Raw genomic sequence first — 20146 nt, forward strand, 5'->3', positions numbered from 1 at the left:
AATTCATCATCATCATCATCATCAGCCTATATATGTTCCCACTGCTGGGCCACAGGCCTCCTATGAGGGTTTAGGTCATAATCCACCACGCTGGCCAAGTGCGGGTTGGCAGATGTCACTTGTCGTCGAACTTTTTATTCATTGACGGTTTCCTCACCATGTTTTCCTTCACCGTTTTAAGCAGTGGTGATGTTATCTACATAATATGCAGATAAATTGAATATCAATTTATTTCCTGCACGCTCGCCCGGTCTCGAATTATCTATTACTTATCGATTTTGAAGTCCGAGGTTCTCACCACTGAGCCACCACTGCTTTAAATTGGAAAGGGATTAAGAAAGGATTGATGATAGGAATAAAGGAAAATACTGGAAAGTGAATGGAAAAGGATATAGGCCTCCGGCTCCCACTCACCGAACCAAACACAACAGTATGCAATTTTATGCCGGTTTTCTGTGGGGGTGTGGTACTTCCCCGGCTGGCTCAATTCGTGCCGAAGTGTGCTCGACTACCTCATACAAAACATCCTTAAAAACATAATGAAAGGTACCTGATTCCTCTTATAATTTTTAACTTTAATGTCCAAGCACACACACATACGTGATAAACATTCGTGAAAATCATCCTTGAGAAGTAAGTAAGTTTACGTAAAGTAAGTATGTTTTATGTTCTATGTACCTATTTACATCTGATACCAGAAAATTGGCCGTTCGACCAAGTTAGCAAGTAGTTACCAAGTTAACACTATCGTAGTTCATACTAAAACAACTTATAAATCGATTAACATTTTCGAAGATGAGAATACGAATTACATAAAAAAATATGGATAAAATAAATACGATATTATGATTTTTCATAAAATGCGTGAATAAAATTAAGAGTATTGGTTTTTTTTTAACTATATATGACAGATATTTGCAGTCCAAATCATATTATTTAGTACAAGCAAAATTATTACTTACCATAACTTTATTACTATGCTTGCTTATTGAGAAAAAATATTTTGAATGGTAGGTTAATCTCATTCATTCATTGAGTTTTGTGGTACCTATAATAAGCTGTCGTGATCGCTATAATAATTTATCTGACGTTTGAGTTTTAATGGAATTGACAGTTGACACTTGACATTCAGATATCGTTCTGTGATTGAGGTAGGTCGTAAATTCGCAAACCGTCCTTTTCTTTGTTTTTATTTTGTTTAATGGTTTCATTGAATAATTTCTGAATAAAAAATAATGCGATCGTCAATTACACGTTTGTGGTTGTGCTTTTACATCAATATCCTAGCGTAAAAGTGTTATCATCGATGTGATCTGGATAAAAATGATATCGGAGACTCAAACAAAACAAAGAAATCCTTTAGTATATTTAGATATATCAATAGACGGTGTTAAAGGTTAGTATAAAGTGCCATCTAATTAATTCCAATAATTTTTTCCATAAATGACATCCTTAACTGCATTTTTTGATGTAGTTCATATGTGCGATTTATTTATAATTTTATCCATTATACTCACTGATTTCTTATTCAGTTCAGTGGGACGAGGTCGCGTAACATTGCAAAGTGCATAATATCTGAATTTATATTTTGTTTACCTAAATGAAAACAACAAGTTTGTAGGGCTGCCATTTCAATAAGATTGCAATTGTTTTGTAGTTAACTTCAATTGATAGTGTATAGATCATATTCATTTACAAAGATTTCTTCATACTTTTAAAATTATAAAGTCATTTTCACTGTTTGGGAACATAATTTTTGTGATATCTTTTAAATGTTTTACCTGACCCGTGGATCATAAGTTCAAATTCAAGATTAAAATATTAAGAGATATGTTTAAGCTTAGTTTTTTTTTTTCATTCTATATAACTTTAAGAGCTGTTTAATTGATTGAAGTGTTAGCAATTGAATAGAAATACTGCTTCCAATCAATATTGATTACATATACTCACAATTGAATTTATTTTCAACTATTATTAGCTGGTCGTGTGGTGATAGAGTTACGGCGGGATGTGGTACCAAGAACAGCTGAGAATTTTAGAGCTCTGTGTACTGGAGAGAAAGGAATTGGAACGTTAGGAAAACCTTTACATTATAAAGGCGTGAAATTCCATAAAGGTAAGAAATTTACACATTATTTATAATACATATGTTTCATATAACATCATGTGAGATGTGAGTGAATGTGAATTTAACGTTAGTTAATATAAAACATAATTTAGACATTTATCATTTCTTATCACATTAGCATGTAATTGTGTTTAAATATTACTGTAATGAATATGTAAACATATTATCAATTTTCCTACATTGCAAATATCTTGTTGCTAAGATGGTTTCAGTGATTGTTAATCTATATTATAAATCGGAAAGTCAGTGTGTTTATCTCACTTTAATGACAAAACCATTGCTATAAACCACTGTAGACCTTTGGTCTTTGACCCTGGTCAATGAAAACTAGTTCTTTCTCAAAAATAACATAGTATGGAAAAGAGATAGAAAGTATTGCTTCTGATTGGTCCATAGGTAAACCAAAAGTCTTTTAGTATTTAAAATTCATTTAGTATTCATTTCCTTCACTCTGCAATCATGTTTGTTGGAATAACTATAGTAATATATTAAGTATTAGTATATATTCGTAATATTTTACTTTAAAATTTTCTTTTCTTAATTAACCAGGACAATGCAAATGTCAATGAAAGTGCAAATACTTTTTTAAATGTGGCTTTATATTCTCTGTTTTTTTAATCTATAATAAAACAATAACCTGACCATTTTAGCCATTCAAATTAAAAAAAAAGTTAATTGCAATGCAAAATAGATGTTTTGTAGACCCTAAAAAAATGTTCAGTAGTTTTTTTTTATCTATTAATATGTTGGTATATGCGTCAGTCACCTAAAAACCATTCGGCAAATAAAAAAAGGAACATGATGATAACCAATATTAGTTTTAAATTATGTATTCGATATCATTTTTGTAAAAATTTTAATTTGAGCTACTGACTGCATATAAAAAAAAATCTAATGACTATACAATAAAATAAGGTCAATAGATGGGTCTTTTAATTTGAAATAAAGGCTGGATGAGAACATGTTCTTCACAATCAAAAAGTGCTCAACTAAAGAGGTTGACTTCAATAATTGACAATATTTCAGCAATATCACAGTTTATGGTACAAGGTGGAGATATTATTAATGGTGATGGGACCGGCGGTGAGAGTATTTACGGACCAACATTTGAAGATGAAAACTTTATACTCAAGGTAGGTTTTTGGATAAAATTTGAGACATTTGAATATCTTATCAAAATGCAGAATAAGGCTTGCAATAAGCCTCTAAAGGTTCATATGTATCAGTTAAATATCTAAGGATTCTGCATTTTTTCCGCATTTATATCGAAAATGAGAAAGTATTTTTGTCTGTTTGTTTGTCTTACTTTCTATGCTCAATAAAGCGAATTTATGGTATAACTTGCTGTAACCCGCGGCGTCATTCGCGTGGTACCCGGGTAAATGTAGCCTATTTGCTAATCGAGACTACAATCTATCTTTACCAAATGTTATACACAAACGATAAGCTGTTTTCGCGTGAAATAGTAACAAACATCCATACTTACAATCTTTCTAGTTTATAATATTAGTAGGAAGAAAGATATTTATGTCTGGGTATAGTTATGGGAAGATTAGAGAGTTATATAGGCTACGTTTTACCGCTATAGACATTAGCATTTCCATGGGAAGTTCCAGTATGGCAGATATATCACCATCTATATACTAAAAATATGACACGTATGTTCATTTGCGGTCAACATGCGGTCGAAGCCGCGGTCAACAGCTAGTTAATTTATTTATAAATAGCTATCATTACGCTTGGAAATTGAACTGACCTGTACTTTACCATTCGCATTCGTAAGAATGATATATCACATAAATATGCACGAGAAAATATTCTAGAATCTTCCTAGATTCTTACTAGATGATAGGTATACTTACCCATCATTATAATTTAAGTCTATTGTATATTATTATTCTAGAAAAATATTTCGGAAAATTGCTTTCGTGGCCAATGAGTTGAGCTAATTGCATTCGCGTCTAGTTGGCTTTCTTTATTGGCTGGCAAATAACAAGTTATAATGAACCATGTCCCTGAAGAATATAGAAATGAAAATAGACGCGACGGCGCCTGTACTGTGTTTATGTTTTAGTAGTATTATACAGTTTTCTAGAATAAATCGTAGATTTTTTTTTTGCGCTATTCAAAGCCATACTTATAAAGCTTCCACTGAATTCCCGCGCCACTTTTGCCCGGCCTTAATGTGTGTTAAGTGCATGCTTCAAATTCTAGCTTTCTTACTTTTTATTAATCATAGTGGTGCATCTTATCTATGCAGTTTTTTTTTTTATATCCTTCGCGGAACTTTTTCCTTAATGAGTTTGCTTTGCTTTAGTTATATTTTTCCATTCCATTAATTCCATTAATTATAATTGAACGTATGAGATGTTTAAGCTATCTGATACGTTACTGATTTATGCTTGATGGATATTCGTATAATAATATGCACCTAGCTATTTAATAACTAGTAGTATTCTACCATATTCAAGGAATGTAGAAAATAATCGTCATTCAATATTTCTACTACAGATTTTTTTAATCCAATTTTGCACGTTGTGTTCCTATGTATGAATGACGTCATTTGGCGCTTACGATATTTTAGAATAAGATTATTTTTAAAAACAAAAATATGAATTCGTTAATACAAACGTGTCCTGCTATTTTTAATTAAAATAAAAGCATGTTTAAAATTATGAAATATTGTTAATTAATTATTTTTACGTATATGGAAGAATACACAAAAGTCATAACCCAATGACTGTATAATTTTAATTAGCATGCAGCCATTATTTATGCGTTGATTATTTAAATGATGCTATCATTTAAATAATTCTTCAATTAACTTTATTTTTAGACAAATTGACGATTCTTAGATAACTTGAAAGATAGAACACGGCTTGAATGAATCAGTTTGAAGTTAGTTTTGTAAATATAAATATTTATCATAAAAGACGCATTTTATAAAAACATTTCGTTTTATGAATGAAGATTACGTATATAATGCATCTAACACTCATCGTTCGAAAAACAATAAAATTTTACTAAGCTCAGTAAAGTACGTCCCAGTATATTGTAAAATATGTATACAAGAGATATCCTAAATCCTAGATCCGGGGTTTACACCCAGTCTATACAATCAACATATAGTCCTTCTATTATACATTATGTAGACGTGTTTGTAATACGATAAAAAAATGTTTATTTAAAATATATCTAAACATGAAACTTACATACGTAAATTCCAGCAAAAGCCCTAGTATACAATTCACGTACTATCTAGATATACAGTGCATATCGGACACTCGCGGCAAATGAAACAGGTATATTTTATTCCAGGTATATTGCTTCGAGCAATATATTTATTTATTTTCATAGTTTGGTTTACGTATAAGTAAGTAGGTTACGTTATACTCGTATTGAAAAATTGTACTCGTAAATAATTTAAAGCAATATGAGACCAGTCAATAAACCATACAAACTCCGCGTCTGTCTTATATCATCGTTAGCAGTATACCACACGAACCCTTGAAGCATAACACACATCTTTTAGCACGTATAAGTGAACGCGTGCCATGCTTGAGTTGGAGACACGTGTAGCAAAGTCCATACCATACGTTAGTCTTATTAACTACGCGTACAGTATCCAGCATGCAAATATTCCAGCACGAGGCTGGCGTGCTCAGTATGGCGAACGCGGGGCGGCCGCACACGAACGGATCGCAGTTCTGCGTGACCAGCGTGCCGTGCCCGCACCTCGACGGCACCAACGTGGTGTTTGGTGCCGTGCGCGCCGGCCTGCGCGTGCTGGAGGAGGTGCAGCGGACTGCGGACGATTGCCGGCCTAGTGTGGTGAGTACACGTTACGTCGTTACACGTATAAAAAAGTATACATGCATACGCACATAGAGTACTAGCCGTTCGCCCAGGCTTCCGTTCTTTTTACTTGTTTTATTATAGTAATTATTCTACTCAAAGCGGATAAAAACCCCCCAGCGTGATAGAACGGACCGTTTAGCTTCATATTATAATAATAAATGTAAATATACATTATTTCTTTCCTTATTAGTTTTAACATAGATAATATTATTAGCATTCATAAGTGATGTATCTAACACAAGTTTCTTTCATATTATATATGTTACGCTCAAAGACCGATAACGCTCATTGAACGACGAAACAGCTCATAGATAATAAGGACTAGTTGGTCCTTTGAAAAAACTTAATTAAACAAGTTGTACTAATAAAGAAAACCATAAGAATCAGCTAATTTCACATAAAGATGACCGCGAATGTTGTAATATCGTAAACTGTGATATAAAAAAGACATTTATGCCTCGTAAAGCCCGGCAGAAATGATAATCTAAATTAATATTACCGAATACGTAAGAGAAAATATATTTACCAGATAGAAAGCCGCCGTAACGCGTTACGTAACGAACCGGTTCACTCCTATAAGAAGTTATTAAATAGTATAAATTTAATCATTAGCTCGCAAAAGAGTTTTTTTGTAGGTACACAACACAATGGGATATGTTTTGAAGAAGCACGACAACGATGTCTACTAAATTGTATATTTCGAAGCAAGTCTATACATAAACTTTTGGATGTTATAAAGAAAAAAAATGATATCCCCTCTTTTGAAGCCGGGTAAAATATTCATAAACAATTCATGGCAAGTGTCAAGTTCAAGTATTAATTGTAACCTTTCGTAATTACTAAGTTTTGTTATTTATACTTCTTAAACCGGTGCGGGGCGCTAGTAATAGTATATATGTACCTTTATGCACTTAATTAACCATATCTTTTTATATTAAATTAATAAATAAATTTTATAAGGATGGTAGAAAACGATTAGCGAGTATTCATAGCCATTATTTACTTTTCAACTGATTTGTATGTGACTAATTATTTATGTATGTGCGATAAGCAAATAAGTCAGTTCGTTAGATATTCTAGAACTATCTGCTGTTTAATTTATATCATTTTATACTGCGCTTAGTTACCTTTTTTAATCATAAATTATATTTTTCGTAGAGGCTTTAATTTTACAAAATTATTTTGCCTATATTTTGTATTGGGGCTTTACTTCCGAATCGAATGTTCATTTCAAATTGGGAATTCGAAATTTGAATCGATTGAAAAATACCTCTAAATATTAAGACGCACGTTTGTGCTGTGGTTTAAAATTAAATTAATCTCGATCGAAAACTTTGCTCCATTTCGACTGTACTATTCGATTTTGGAAAACGAGAATATATTTCTCAGTAATAATCCAAGATCAAAGTTGAATGATTTTTTTTATGTTATTATTATCTATTGTTATCGATTATAGTTCGACAAACAGAAAGACAACCTCCTTATTATAAGTATTAAAATTCTTCTCTACCTATTCACAGATGATAATTGACACAGGCGAACCTCCAAATGATCCATTTATTAACTCTTTTGAAAATGTGATCATTTCAGCAATGCGTCATAGAGGATTGTGGGGAGATAACAGACCTGGAGACGTGGGATGTGTGCTGCAGGGACGGTACATCAGATCGGCTGCCGGAGTTTCCTGAAGACCTGAGGACCGAGCTAACTGTAAATTCTAAATTTAAACCTAGACTTAAGTGACGAAGGGTAGACAAAAAATCTAAATCTCTATTCGTCTACCCTCAGATGGTTGAGAATGTTTGTAATTTTCTAATCTTATCTATTAGAGTAGGTCTGATCTAACTTGGAATTAAATGAAAGTTTTCAAAGATCAACAAGATGATCTTGGAAAAGTACTATACACAATGGAATCGTATAGATTATATAGTATATGGGATACATATATATATAAATATACAATTGTAAAATGTGTGTTATGAAATATGGCGTTTATGGTTCGATTATTATACTTCCATAAATGACGTGAGGAGTTTTATAAATTTTTTGCGGGCGCCGTATATACAGGGTGTTATCATTAAGTTTTCTACACACTTCTGAAGTTAGAGCTCAGGTACGATTTGATCAGGTGAGATCACACTGCATGTTAATTGAAAATTTTAAAATGTTATTATTGTCATTTTATTTATTTCTTTCGATATCAGTTTAAAGTTTTTTTGATATCTGTAACAGTTATGGAATAATCGCCTGTGCACACTTAACGATTGCATCCAGTACAGCCTATGTTTATTATATTGCCTACACCTTATATATGAAACTGTTTACCACCTCATATTTACGTTCGATAAACCCTAACCTCTTTCGGTCAGTCGAATAAATAGCAGACTTGGCCCCCAGATGGAGGAGCTGCTGGCCGGCATACAGGACATAAAGTGCAGCGGCAACGCGCACTTCGGCGGCGCGCGCTACAAGGCGGCGGCCGGCAAGTACAGCAAGTGTCTGCGGTACGTCGAGCACGCGGCCAGCGCGCTGCCCGCCGCCGACGGCCAGCAGCGGCAGAAGTGTTAGTGTCCTTGTATACACATATACATATATATATCAAGTATAGATATATCCAACAATTAGAATACTGATCACGTGTCGCAGTGTAATTTTTACACCACGCCCCCTTTCGTTGGGCAATTAATGCGAGTTATGCTTCTATCCATTTTGTTTCTTAGTAGAATAACTTTGTTTTAATACGCGCAGTGTACGAAATGATGGAGACGTACCGGGCGCAGTGCAGCCTCAACCTCGCCGCGTGCTACGCGCGCCTGCAGCGGCACGCCGCCACGCTCAAGTGCTGCAGCGAGGTGAGACACGCACACATACACACACACGCACATATACACACACACACACACACACACAAACGCGGGCGCACATATACACACACCCAGCCCAACGCCACTACGCTCACACAGACATAATACACACATGCGCGCGCGCACGTTTACCATACATATACACAATTGCACACTCACATACACTCGTCTACGTGTACTTTTCTCGTATTTAGACTTTTACTGCATAGAGCACAGTCGTATACTGACCCTATCATTGCGTGTTTGCGTAACCTATAAAATCTACTAACAACACATACAAATCCCCACAAATCAGGTTTACGAGGGTCCACACAAGGGCAACTTCTATATCAAAGCTTTATAAAAATAGCACGTCTAGAAACAACCATTTTAGATAAGAAACTGTCCAATCTCGGATATATCAAAAGTAACTTTTAAATTTCTACATATGATAAATATGTAATTTTAAGATTCTGAAAATAAGGTGCGATATAATGCTAGTAACTTATACTGTTATGGTATTTTTTATAAACACTTAAAACACATTTCTATGCAAAGGTGTTACGCATCGACCCGAGAAACGAGAAAGCGCTGTACCGGCGCGGCCAAGCGAATTTCGCCCTTAAGAACTACGACGCGGCGCTATCGGATCTCAAACTGGCGGACAAAGTGTCGCCGAACAATAAAGCCGTGCAAAGACTCTTGGAGGAAGTGAAAATGACCAATAAAAATTACAACGAAATCCAAAAACAGAGGTTGTCAAAATTTTTTCGTGACCAAAAAGAAAAAGGAGCCGCCTTCGGACATCACTGAGTTGAGGTTGAATGTTGTTATTTATAAGATGTGAATATCGCCGTAGAAATGTGTGTCGATCGCTTCGAGATCTGTTGTACTTGCTGATGAATACGTAAAATATACATGGAGAAACACGTACTGTACTAACTGATTAATGAAACCGAGGAAATACATGCAAAAAGCAGGCGTAATTGTGTAGAGTGCAATTTGGTTCTTACTTATTTATCGAGCCTTCTTTATGTATGGCTATCTCTTTCTGTGGGTAAAACGTCATTATTAAAGCGAGAGAGATAGCGTGCTAGCATTGACTTGTATAAGTTACAAAATATCACTTTTAGCGTTTTGCGTTTAAGAATAGCAAGCGTAGGTTTTAAAATATAAATCCAAAATCCATTACTTTCAAATTTCGTGTTTACACATACACAACACAGATGTAAGTCACGCACACGCTGCTGTGTCGTGGAGCATATTCGAATTTCGAAATTGAAATCGAAAATCGACATATTTAATTTTGACTTTCGCTTCTATATTACGATTTATTATTTAGGAAATTTTATGAATTTAGAACGTTGTTAGTTTTTTACAATTAGTCCATAATTTTACTATTGAACAATTAATTTTTTGATATTGAAATTTATTTTCGATTTAATACTCTTTTGTAGTTTTATACTAAATCGATGTTAATATTTGATATGCAATGTGTTGAACAGTCCTTTTTGTGTGTTAAGTTGATATTACACTTTCGTCAGTAATCATTTTTATTAAAAAAAAAGTTTAAATGCTATGAATAGAAAATTTGATTAACTAGAAATTGTGAAAAAAATTGATATATCAACGCAATTATAAAAAAATTAACGCTTTTGTATGTCTTGCCGTGAATAATAGTGCCTTAATCCTGTTATTTGTAGCAAAATATTATTGAGTTATTGAATTAGAATCGTTAATATTATTTGGCTTATTCCATTCGTAGATTATTTGGAGTAAATTGACGCACAAGTGTTCGATTAATTTTTTTTATAAATGATTTATATTGATTGAGACGTAAATTATTTGGTCATAAGCTGGTCACAATGACCAGACGTTATACGATATTGGACAGGAAAAGGAGTCGTTTCTAGATAAAAGAAAAAGTGTGTAGAAGAATTGTTAAGAAAGATGATTGAACATCAATTATCAGCTATTGATTATATATTTTCTAAACTTAACGTAACAGTTACAATCGGAGAGGAGACTAGCGTGATATTTACTGTTTTTAGGGATTTATGAGAGATATGTATGGTGAGATTTGACTCGAATGACAGTGCGAAAATTATATGTACCAGTGTTAATATAAGGGTCAAATGTTATTGCTAAAATGACGAGAGATGAAACAGAACTTAACAAAGAGTAAAGAGACTTTCTGAGATATTGAAAAAATAGGCAGAATAGGAAATGATTTGAATGGAACAGTAGCTCTAGTATGGAGATATAAAGTTAGAGATGCGGAAAATATGGAGGATGCTTAAAATCCGATGGTGCTATATCAACTAGCGAATTGGAAGTGCCAGATATATTAGACTAGAAAGTTGTAGGGGTTTCTAGCGGTTTTTATACATTTTTATACATAAGTAAATTGGATAACGGCATAAATTACTCCAAGACTTGCACTTCGTGTAAGTGTCAAAGTGTCAATGTGTAAGTGGTGTTTCTTTATACACTTAAATATTTTTCCTTGTTGTTATGATCAGTTTATATGTAGGTAGCGACTGTCGTTTGTAATTTATAGAGAAGTGCGGCAAACCATTTTGAGTACATTTAGATTGAGTTTGGCTTGATATCTCGTAGCAGCTGTTGTGATTCTTAATGTGTAATATTACTAATTTTGAATTATTGAAAACTGACAGACGTTACGATAAATTACGTTTGAGAGCTGGTGATTCAGCAGAAATTTACATTATGTCTGTCATCTCTATTATATTCGTATTCGAAATTTTTTTATAACTAAAATTTATGAAAAACGACCACAAATCTTAATTTCAAATATAGCGTATGGTTAAGCAATGATCTTAATTTGTGTAAAAAATATTACGATGTGTTTTCTTATGTTTCAATTAATACGTACATTCAAGAATCGTTCAGAATATATGCAGTTTTGTTCCTAGATTTATATATGTTGTATGACATCCGTGTATGTTCGACAAATAATTGACAATTAATATCGGTATTGAAATTTTTATGTGTGCCTGTGAAATAGAGTTCATATGGGTGATTACCGAATTTAGAATAGTATGAATAAGTATGTCTTAATTTTTGGGGAAATAACTCGAACCTAAATCGAAAAGTTAAGGATTCGGGACCAGACGAGCGTGCAATGATGAAAAGATTATTCAAGTTATCTGATCATTATCGACATGATCACTGTTCGAAACGGTGATGGAAAATATCGTGATGATTCACACCTGGTCACATGTCGAAGTACTAAAAGTACTACGACATGTGCCAATGAGCTAGGTAGTGGATTATGGTCTGAACCCATTATGGTATGTGTCTTTGCAGTGGGTACATATATGGGCTGATAATTATATAATATAGATTAAAATAGTTATTATATCGGTGACAAGAAAAATCAGCCACGTACAATAAGTTTCCGTTATTGGAACTACCCTATTATCGGTTGTTACTCTTAGGCACTTTGCTAAGAACTCGAGACACTCTTGTCGCGTCGTCGTGTGTAAATCTAGGAAACATCGTTATTCGTGTATTTAAAACGGATTGTAAATACATAGTTATTGGTTAGGCTATTTTTAAGTTATCTTCAAGTATACGTGTTAGTGTATGCTTAAATGATCTCCGTCGTTACGTATTACTTATAATGTCTGAACATCAATAAAAACACTTAGAAAAAAAAATGTTTTTAATTATGTTCATCTGTATTTTTTAATTTAACTTGTTGGTTTTGTTTGGATAGTTCAACTAACTCGTAGTGATCTAACTGGGTTTCTTTTTGTAGATAGTTTAAATATTATCTATTATGTAAAAGCTAATTTGTTTTAATATGTAAATAGCGAAAGTCTCAATATTTACAGTATCATTAACGTCACAAACGCCTATTAAGAGGGCGCCTAAAATGATCCGAGGGGCGTTGTATAAACTATTCATTCAAATTTACACTTTATTTCGCGATGGTAATGTTCAAAGTGTATTATATATATCTGCACACGCTAATTAGATAATTTTGCCTAACAGACGCATAAACAGATTTTTGTCTCGGACAATCTTTTGCGTATTTATGGGCCTACTTATTAATTGTACGTCAATGTACAGATATATGTATAGATTTTGTACAACCATTTATCGTAATTTGCTATTTGTAAATCGTTTACAATAGGCGAGACAATTTGTGTAGGTATATACAAATACAGTGATATATAGTAAATACTTGTATAGTTTCAATAGCCACGATAAGGAGCCATAGTGAAGTATACGAATATTATAAAACGTCTTATAATTATAGTATAAAACGTGTAAACTCCCTTTGTTATTTGATGTACCGTAGTTTGACACCTATTAAACAGTGTAAGATAAGGATGGCAATGTGTTTACTCTCGATGTCTCTATCTTACATCACTCAACAGCGCAGTTTTGGTGGAGTACTTTCAAATTTCTTTTATATTCTTTGCCTTCTTAAATTCTTATAAAAATCGTCTATTTAATCAAGTAAATTTAATAATTTCATAAGAGCGAAATAGATAAACATATTCACCTGGAATATAATTCGTGCAATATTACAATTCATGATAGGCAATTGGTGTAACAGTACCCAAACTATTTTCCTATCAGTTTTCCTTCACTCAAAGATCTATTTTACATATTATACCACCTACCGACAAAAAAGAGTAAATATTTTGTCATTATCACTCAGTGTATAATTGAAATTGCAATTATGATATGTAATATTCCAAAAGCTGTTGATAATTAGTACGATATGTATCTACAGGCCACCAATATATCTCTGAAATGAGGGATGTCGTCACCGTCGCTTCTGTGTAAACTTTAGAATTATTCTTATCCTTTACAATAATAATCGGGGCTCATTCATACATCATTACTTTTGATGTCTTTTGGCATATTTAACAATTAAAATATCTAACAACTAAAATAGAGAAAGATAATAAAACACACAGAGAACTTAACAGAAAACAATGACAATTCAACATTCAGTTAAATGTTTCACAATTTCAGAGATTAGTTTGTGGCATTGTATTAAGTTTGTAACAACAGCTTTTATTCTTTATCAAACAAATAGCATTTAATATACAGTAATCACACGATAATGTAACCAATAGCTGGATTTCCATTTTTAGAATACAACCGGACTCGAGCATAATAATAAGTTATATGTAATTTTAGATTAAGTAATGTAATTATAAGTCACAATTAGATTAGCTTTTGGACTATCATTTATGACGATAACTTACTGTTGTGGGACTAGTTTTAATAATCCAATATATAAGACGATTACTAGCATTTCATCATCGATTTTTTCTGGTTACTATTTTTCAAGATTAAGCTGGTATGGATCGTTGTATTGATATTATATTTTCTCATTCAAAGACGTGATATTGCTGGATATTTACTCCAAGAAGATAATTTTTCATTCTATTACTCTTTTCTTCTTCAGCCATAAACTAGTAATGGGTCTTATTATTGATTTAAGTGTAATCTACTTAAACTGTAGACTTAGTTAATTTCTTAATACCTGAAGTACATCATTTAAAATGACAATAAAGGAGAAAGTAAGTGTCGTCAAATTATAGTTCAACCGTTTCTGGATTAGCCGATTCCACAATAGTTATAGTTTTATACTGGACTCTACATGACATAATAATATACAAATTTTTAATAAAAACGTCTTCTATTCTTCTCCTATGTCTACTACCTTTTACACGAGTCGCTAAGTTCTTTTATGATATAAATTGTAATATCGTGTGTGGTATTGGACGATGTACCGGTTTGTAAACCGAAACGAAAAATTAGTACAGATGCATTCTCGATACACCTTGCTGTATAGTATTACCACTTGGATAGTGAACAGAAGTTTAACTAATTTTACTATTATCGCATATCTGACTTTTTACACGAAAGCTCGGTGATCGAGATGTTGTTGACTATTAGGCTTATGCTACTTTTTATGTGAGCCGTCTGTCCCTATTATAGTAAAAAATATGTTAAATTTTATATTATAGTATGAAAATTCGCATTCTATCTGACGAAGCTTCAATGTCTATTCAGTTTTTTACCCACGAAAAGCTTGAAAACACTTCTGGCACCAGATTCAGATTGTTCCGTAATTCCGTGTCAATAAGCGCTACGTTACGTTTAGGCATGTTTAGGGCAGCTTCCAATTCGCCTCATCATCTTAAGCTGTGATGCAGTTCACAAGCGAGGATTCTTAGAGATTTAAATTAATATATGAATTAATCTAAGCATGAATCATAATTTTTTGTGGAAGTCGAGCACGCTTGCAGTCCATTCCTTCTTTCCAGTCGTTAATCCTTTCCTTTTCCCTTACCCCATAAAAGCGGGCAGCGCATTCGCAAAGGCTACATTTGCGAATGTTCATGGGTGGTTGTGATCGCTTACCATCAGGCGAACCACCAGCTCAGATGCCCGCTGTGACATAAAAAAAAACTTATAAATGTTAATGAGGAAATAACTGATGTATTTATGTAAAATCTATTTATGAAAAAAGAAATCAAGATAAACCATCAATTAATTTGAAAGTCGAATGGTTGTCTTCTGCGATGACATGATTTTTTTTCTATTGATAATTTTTCTGTATACAAAAAGAGAATATTGTGGATTAGCATCCAATTTTCCTTGGCGCATGGCGATAGATTCGGTCAAAGCCCACTTAGCTATAGAGTCATCAAACGCAATCCCAATTTTATGCTTGGATGAATTTAAATTTCCTGTGTATTAAAAACAACTAACCATTCCTAACAGTACCTCTGTTTTGCTTCCAAATCTAATTTTTCATATCGATTTGTATATGATAAAGTGGGCTCGAATGCTGTCTCACGAACAATTACCTTCTATTCTTTTGCACTTATACTTACTAAAAGATAAAAAAAGCAAATTACCTATTTGTCATAGATGAGGAATAAAAATGGAGGATCAAGTTATAAAAATAAAACAGCACATGTTTTCAAAATATTTTTATAAAACAATAAATACAGGCTCTAACGAAACGATAACAAATAAGGTGGGTACGCTATATAATTGAAGTAGGACGGCAAGTGTCTTTGGGAACCGTACAGCGACATATAACCTAGAGAGTAATTTGAGGTTACCGTGACGTCATAAAATAGTACTAATTCCAGTGAGACAGTGTCGCTACATGAGCTATGTAGCTTTGTCTTTTTCCCTACACTAGAATTAGTACTACTTTGAGACTTCACGGTAACACCCTTGTCTTTTAATGCAATTTACGTAATCGCTTTTCAGTTACCAAAACAAGAAAAAAAACTATACATATTGATACAATAACTTCTTTGAAATAAACGAAGGGTGAAGATTTACAAAAGTTCGATGTTAGCCAACGTACTATAAAAATAAAAACTATTGTCTTTTCAGGTCTGTTATCAAATGCAGTCCACGCTTTCATCGAAGGCTGCTTACACTTGCAAAATATTTCGTTTTATTTGTTTACATAAATCTAATTTTACGGATTGGTAAAACCACGCAGTAGCACTAAGTATATGATAACAAATTTTAAGCTATTGAAGATAATTTAACGGTACCTAATGTATGTTGCCTGAAGTAAATAAATAAATAAATTAAAAAAGCAATCCGTATTCTTTGGTTTAAGCGACTGATAATAAATAATCATTGAACTATATTGCAAGTGTAAAGTCACGCACCGAAACAGCAGAAATACAATAAAAAAATCTCAGCAAAAATATATTTTGGTCTTTTTCAATTGGTTGATAGCAACATTAAAACTAAATATTTATATGCTAACGAGTGACAGTGGGGTTACGCGATATACTGTGATACAAAATATATAGCCTGCCTTTGGGATCGAGATAAATGGAAATACAAAATTATACACGATATACTTATTTCACTATAAGCGATGTATATTCCTCTTTGTTTCCGAAGCTATACTCCCAATGGTTGTTTTAAAAAGTTACTATTTGTAAATATTTGTAAAATACGTGAATTAAATGCTGCAATATAATGAACCAACAATTCTTGTATTGTTTGACTATTGCAAAGTTGATGTGTTTTATTTTCATAAAAAGCATTTAGAACGTACCATGTATTTCATCAATAGATTGATTTTTCAATTTCTCTGCACATGTGGATAACATCACCACTGCTTAAAACAGTGAAGGAAAACATCGTGAGGAAACCGGCATGTCCAAGAATCAAAAGTTCGACAACATGTGACATCTGCCAGCCCGCACTTGGCCATAGTGGTGGATTATGACCTGAACCCTCATAGGAGGCCTGTGTCCCAGCAGTGGGAACATGTATGGGCTGAAGATGATGATGATGATGATGTATTTCATCACTACTGCATTTGTTTTCCGTTTTCTAATGATTTTTCATTCTATAATATTTCTTTTATTATTCTATTTGACAAAGAACAATATACATCGCAATAGTCGTCAATCATAAATAGTACCTATACGTGAAAAATAATAAAAATGACTAGTAAAATGTAAAATAACTTAGCGAATACTGAGATTGGTGAATATTAGTTAACATATTTTTAGTTAGAAAATACGTATGAAAGATTCGTTAGAAAATAATCATTCCCATTATTAACACAACGCGACTCAAATCACTGGCCCTATGTAAGAACTAAGAACTATATTAGAATTATGGTCCTTCCACACAGAGCCAACAAAATAACTTTTCTCGTGCCATTTGTCATTCGACTAATAAATATTTATCATTAAAATAAGGTTGATTTTGGTAAATCTTATTTGACATCAATTATCACTGGCTCTGTGTGATTGAACCGTTATACACAAGATACATAGCTACAACTAAACAAAATCTATATACTAATATAAAAAGCGTGAGAGATTCGTGACGTACTTTGTACAGTGTGACAAATGTAAAGCTTTTAGAAAACTTAACTATAACTCCACGATTACAGAAATAAATAAACCTTAAACTAGCGCTTATGACCTATGAAATAAGTTGCACAATCGTTTGACAAACTGATCTGTTAGCTCTGCGTGTGCGTATTTCGACCGTTCTTTTTATATATATATATATATATTTATAATTAAATTGTACCACTGTTTTTTTATTCAAGATAAATAAATAAAAGGTCACATTGGATGAAGTTTAATAATAATTAAAATAACTTCAATGAAAAAAAAAAACGAAACAAATTAATAATAACACATCGTCTACTTAGAACTCTCTACTGAAATCTATTTTTTATTATTATTCATGTTAATATCTCATAGTTCATACTTTTTACGGTTGTGTAATTTTGAATGCCGATAACTTTGTAAGCAATGATGATGTCAAAACAAATATATATTTAAAATTATTAATACTTTTAATATAACTTAACTATAGAAGCTCATTCGAGTCATTATATTAATTTTAATATTTCTCTTTACTTTTAGATAGATAATTCGTGATGGCAGTGAAAATGATGTTTTAAACAATATTTCTGTAATAAGTTTTATTTTAATTTTTTTGCAAAAAATTAAAACGAAAATCTAGTTATTTATGATCAAATTTATGAATTACGAAATCAGAATCCAAGGAAAAAAATGGCTGATATATTTTTGGTTTGTATATTTATATTACGTATTGATGTAATGTTTTATTATAATTTATAATAATGAAAATCAGTCGTTCCAAAATTCGAAATGTCTTTTTACGCGCCAATTTAACAATTATAAATTTATTTAACTAAAATTAACTTATTTTAGAAGTTTACATTCAATGGTCAACGATTAAAAATAAATTCAAATTGGTTATTAAATTTCTATTTACTTTATATATAAGCAATCATATCATCGACAATTTACGTATGCCGCGAAAAATTATAAATTTTATGCTTACAAAAATAAATTGTTCATATTAGTCACTAAAAGAATTATGAAAAAAATCAATTCGACTACACCAACAAAAAAAATTGCTTCGTATTAATAACCATTTCCCAAATCGGTTAAGACAATATTACAAAACGCTTAAATTATTCCATCACATGCTCGCTACTTACATTAAAGAGACGCCTGTCTCGCTCACACTTACAACGAAAGAAAGAGGCAGCGTGCGTATTTTATAAGCGGTAAAGCGCGTACCACATTGACCCTTACGACTTAAATAATAAAGCGTATTATAACATGCGACATATCACTTCGATTCTTTATATTGTTATGGCAGTGTATGCTATTTAACTTTTATAAGTAAATCCGTAAACTAACGATGTTTAATTTTTTTTTATTAACGAATAGAATGTAAACCAAAGGCTCGTCCTTATAGTATACAACCATTAACTACAAAATAAATAAAAAACAAACAAATAAGCACTTCTAATAGTGAACACTAAAAATTATAACATACAAAAGTAACTCTACACAACTTTCAAAAGTACGGTATCCGTTTTACATCTATTATAGTAGAGTATATAGAAAATTATAAGCGAATTTATGAATCACAGTTTTTCTACAGTTTGCAATCTCGCAAAACAGATCATAATTAAATGAATTTTACATAAAAAAAATAAGAAAAATTTATCACCTCTTCAAAGACGAGATTTCAGAACATATTCGAATTTGAAAATAAAATTATTCATTCAAAAACAGACTCTATCTCCCAACAAATAGAGTCTACAACAATCGAAGTGATATTACACACGTGTTTCTAGAAACGTCGTTCATTCAGCGAGTAACTCTTGCTCATTCGCGGGTATGCTTTGCTCTTGTTCCTCTATAACCGATTCCGTTCTCTCTATTTCTAAAGTTTCCACTTCGGTTTTGTCCCTGTGAAGGAAAATAGAAATACAAATCAATAAATAACGTATATTTATTTGTTTGTTTTCCCACGCCGAAATTACACATTAATATAATAAAGATTTTGCTTATCTTATTTATCAGTTACAATAAAATAAAAAATGTGTGACGATATTTTCCACGGTTAAGAAGTGATATCCCTTCTTTTTCATTTAGACCCATTTACGCATTTAGAGTGTTACCTCCCTCCCCAGGGACGTTGGTGACTTTTTATGTTGAAAAGAATTATTTTTTGTACTTACGTGTTTTCTCTCGGCGAAGAGGGCAGAGCGAGAGACTGCGGCCGCCGCAACCAACTCACTCTCTCCTCCTGATAATATGTATGAATCATAACTATTTAGCCATTTAACTAACCAGCTAGACAAGTAATTAAAGTTAATATCCTCAATACTATTGCTAGGGAAATCCGAACGCTGTGACTTAGGTGTAATGTAATAAGTGATTATCACTGCGGCTTCTTTTTTGCTTTTTTTTTTGAGGTTCTCATA

At 32.4% G+C, this 20146-nt stretch overlaps 2 protein-coding genes across 2 annotated transcripts in view; one reads left to right on the forward strand and one right to left on the reverse strand.

Annotated features, from left to right (window-relative positions):
- Window positions 1-1129: 1129 nt before the first annotated feature.
- LOC119837356 (peptidyl-prolyl cis-trans isomerase D) lies at window positions 1130-14512 on the forward strand. The gene is made up of 8 exons (XM_038362917.1): window positions 1130-1396; window positions 1979-2116; window positions 3155-3261; window positions 5774-5959; window positions 7577-7696; window positions 8384-8549; window positions 8735-8838; window positions 9388-14512. The coding sequence occupies exons 1-8, from the start codon at window positions 1324-1326 to the stop codon at window positions 9640-9642; spliced, it is 1149 nt and encodes a 382-aa protein (XP_038218845.1). The 5' UTR covers window positions 1130-1323; the 3' UTR covers window positions 9643-14512.
- Window positions 14513-19522: 5010 nt separating this feature from the next.
- The window catches only part of LOC119837244 (centrosomal protein of 97 kDa), a 7576-nt gene continuing 6952 nt past the window's right edge, over window positions 19523-20146 (reverse strand). Inside the window, exons 14-15 of the mRNA XM_038362763.1 lie at window positions 19901-19968; window positions 19523-19628 (exon numbers count right to left, since the gene is read on the reverse strand). Coding sequence (XP_038218691.1) covers window positions 19523-19628; window positions 19901-19968 — 174 coding nt within the window. The remainder of the gene's footprint in view (window positions 19629-19900; window positions 19969-20146) is intronic.

The sequence above is a fragment of the Zerene cesonia genome, chromosome 27 (assembly GCF_012273895.1).
Source record: "Zerene cesonia ecotype Mississippi chromosome 27, Zerene_cesonia_1.1, whole genome shotgun sequence".
In the NCBI taxonomy this organism is placed as follows: domain Eukaryota; kingdom Metazoa; phylum Arthropoda; class Insecta; order Lepidoptera; family Pieridae; genus Zerene; species Zerene cesonia.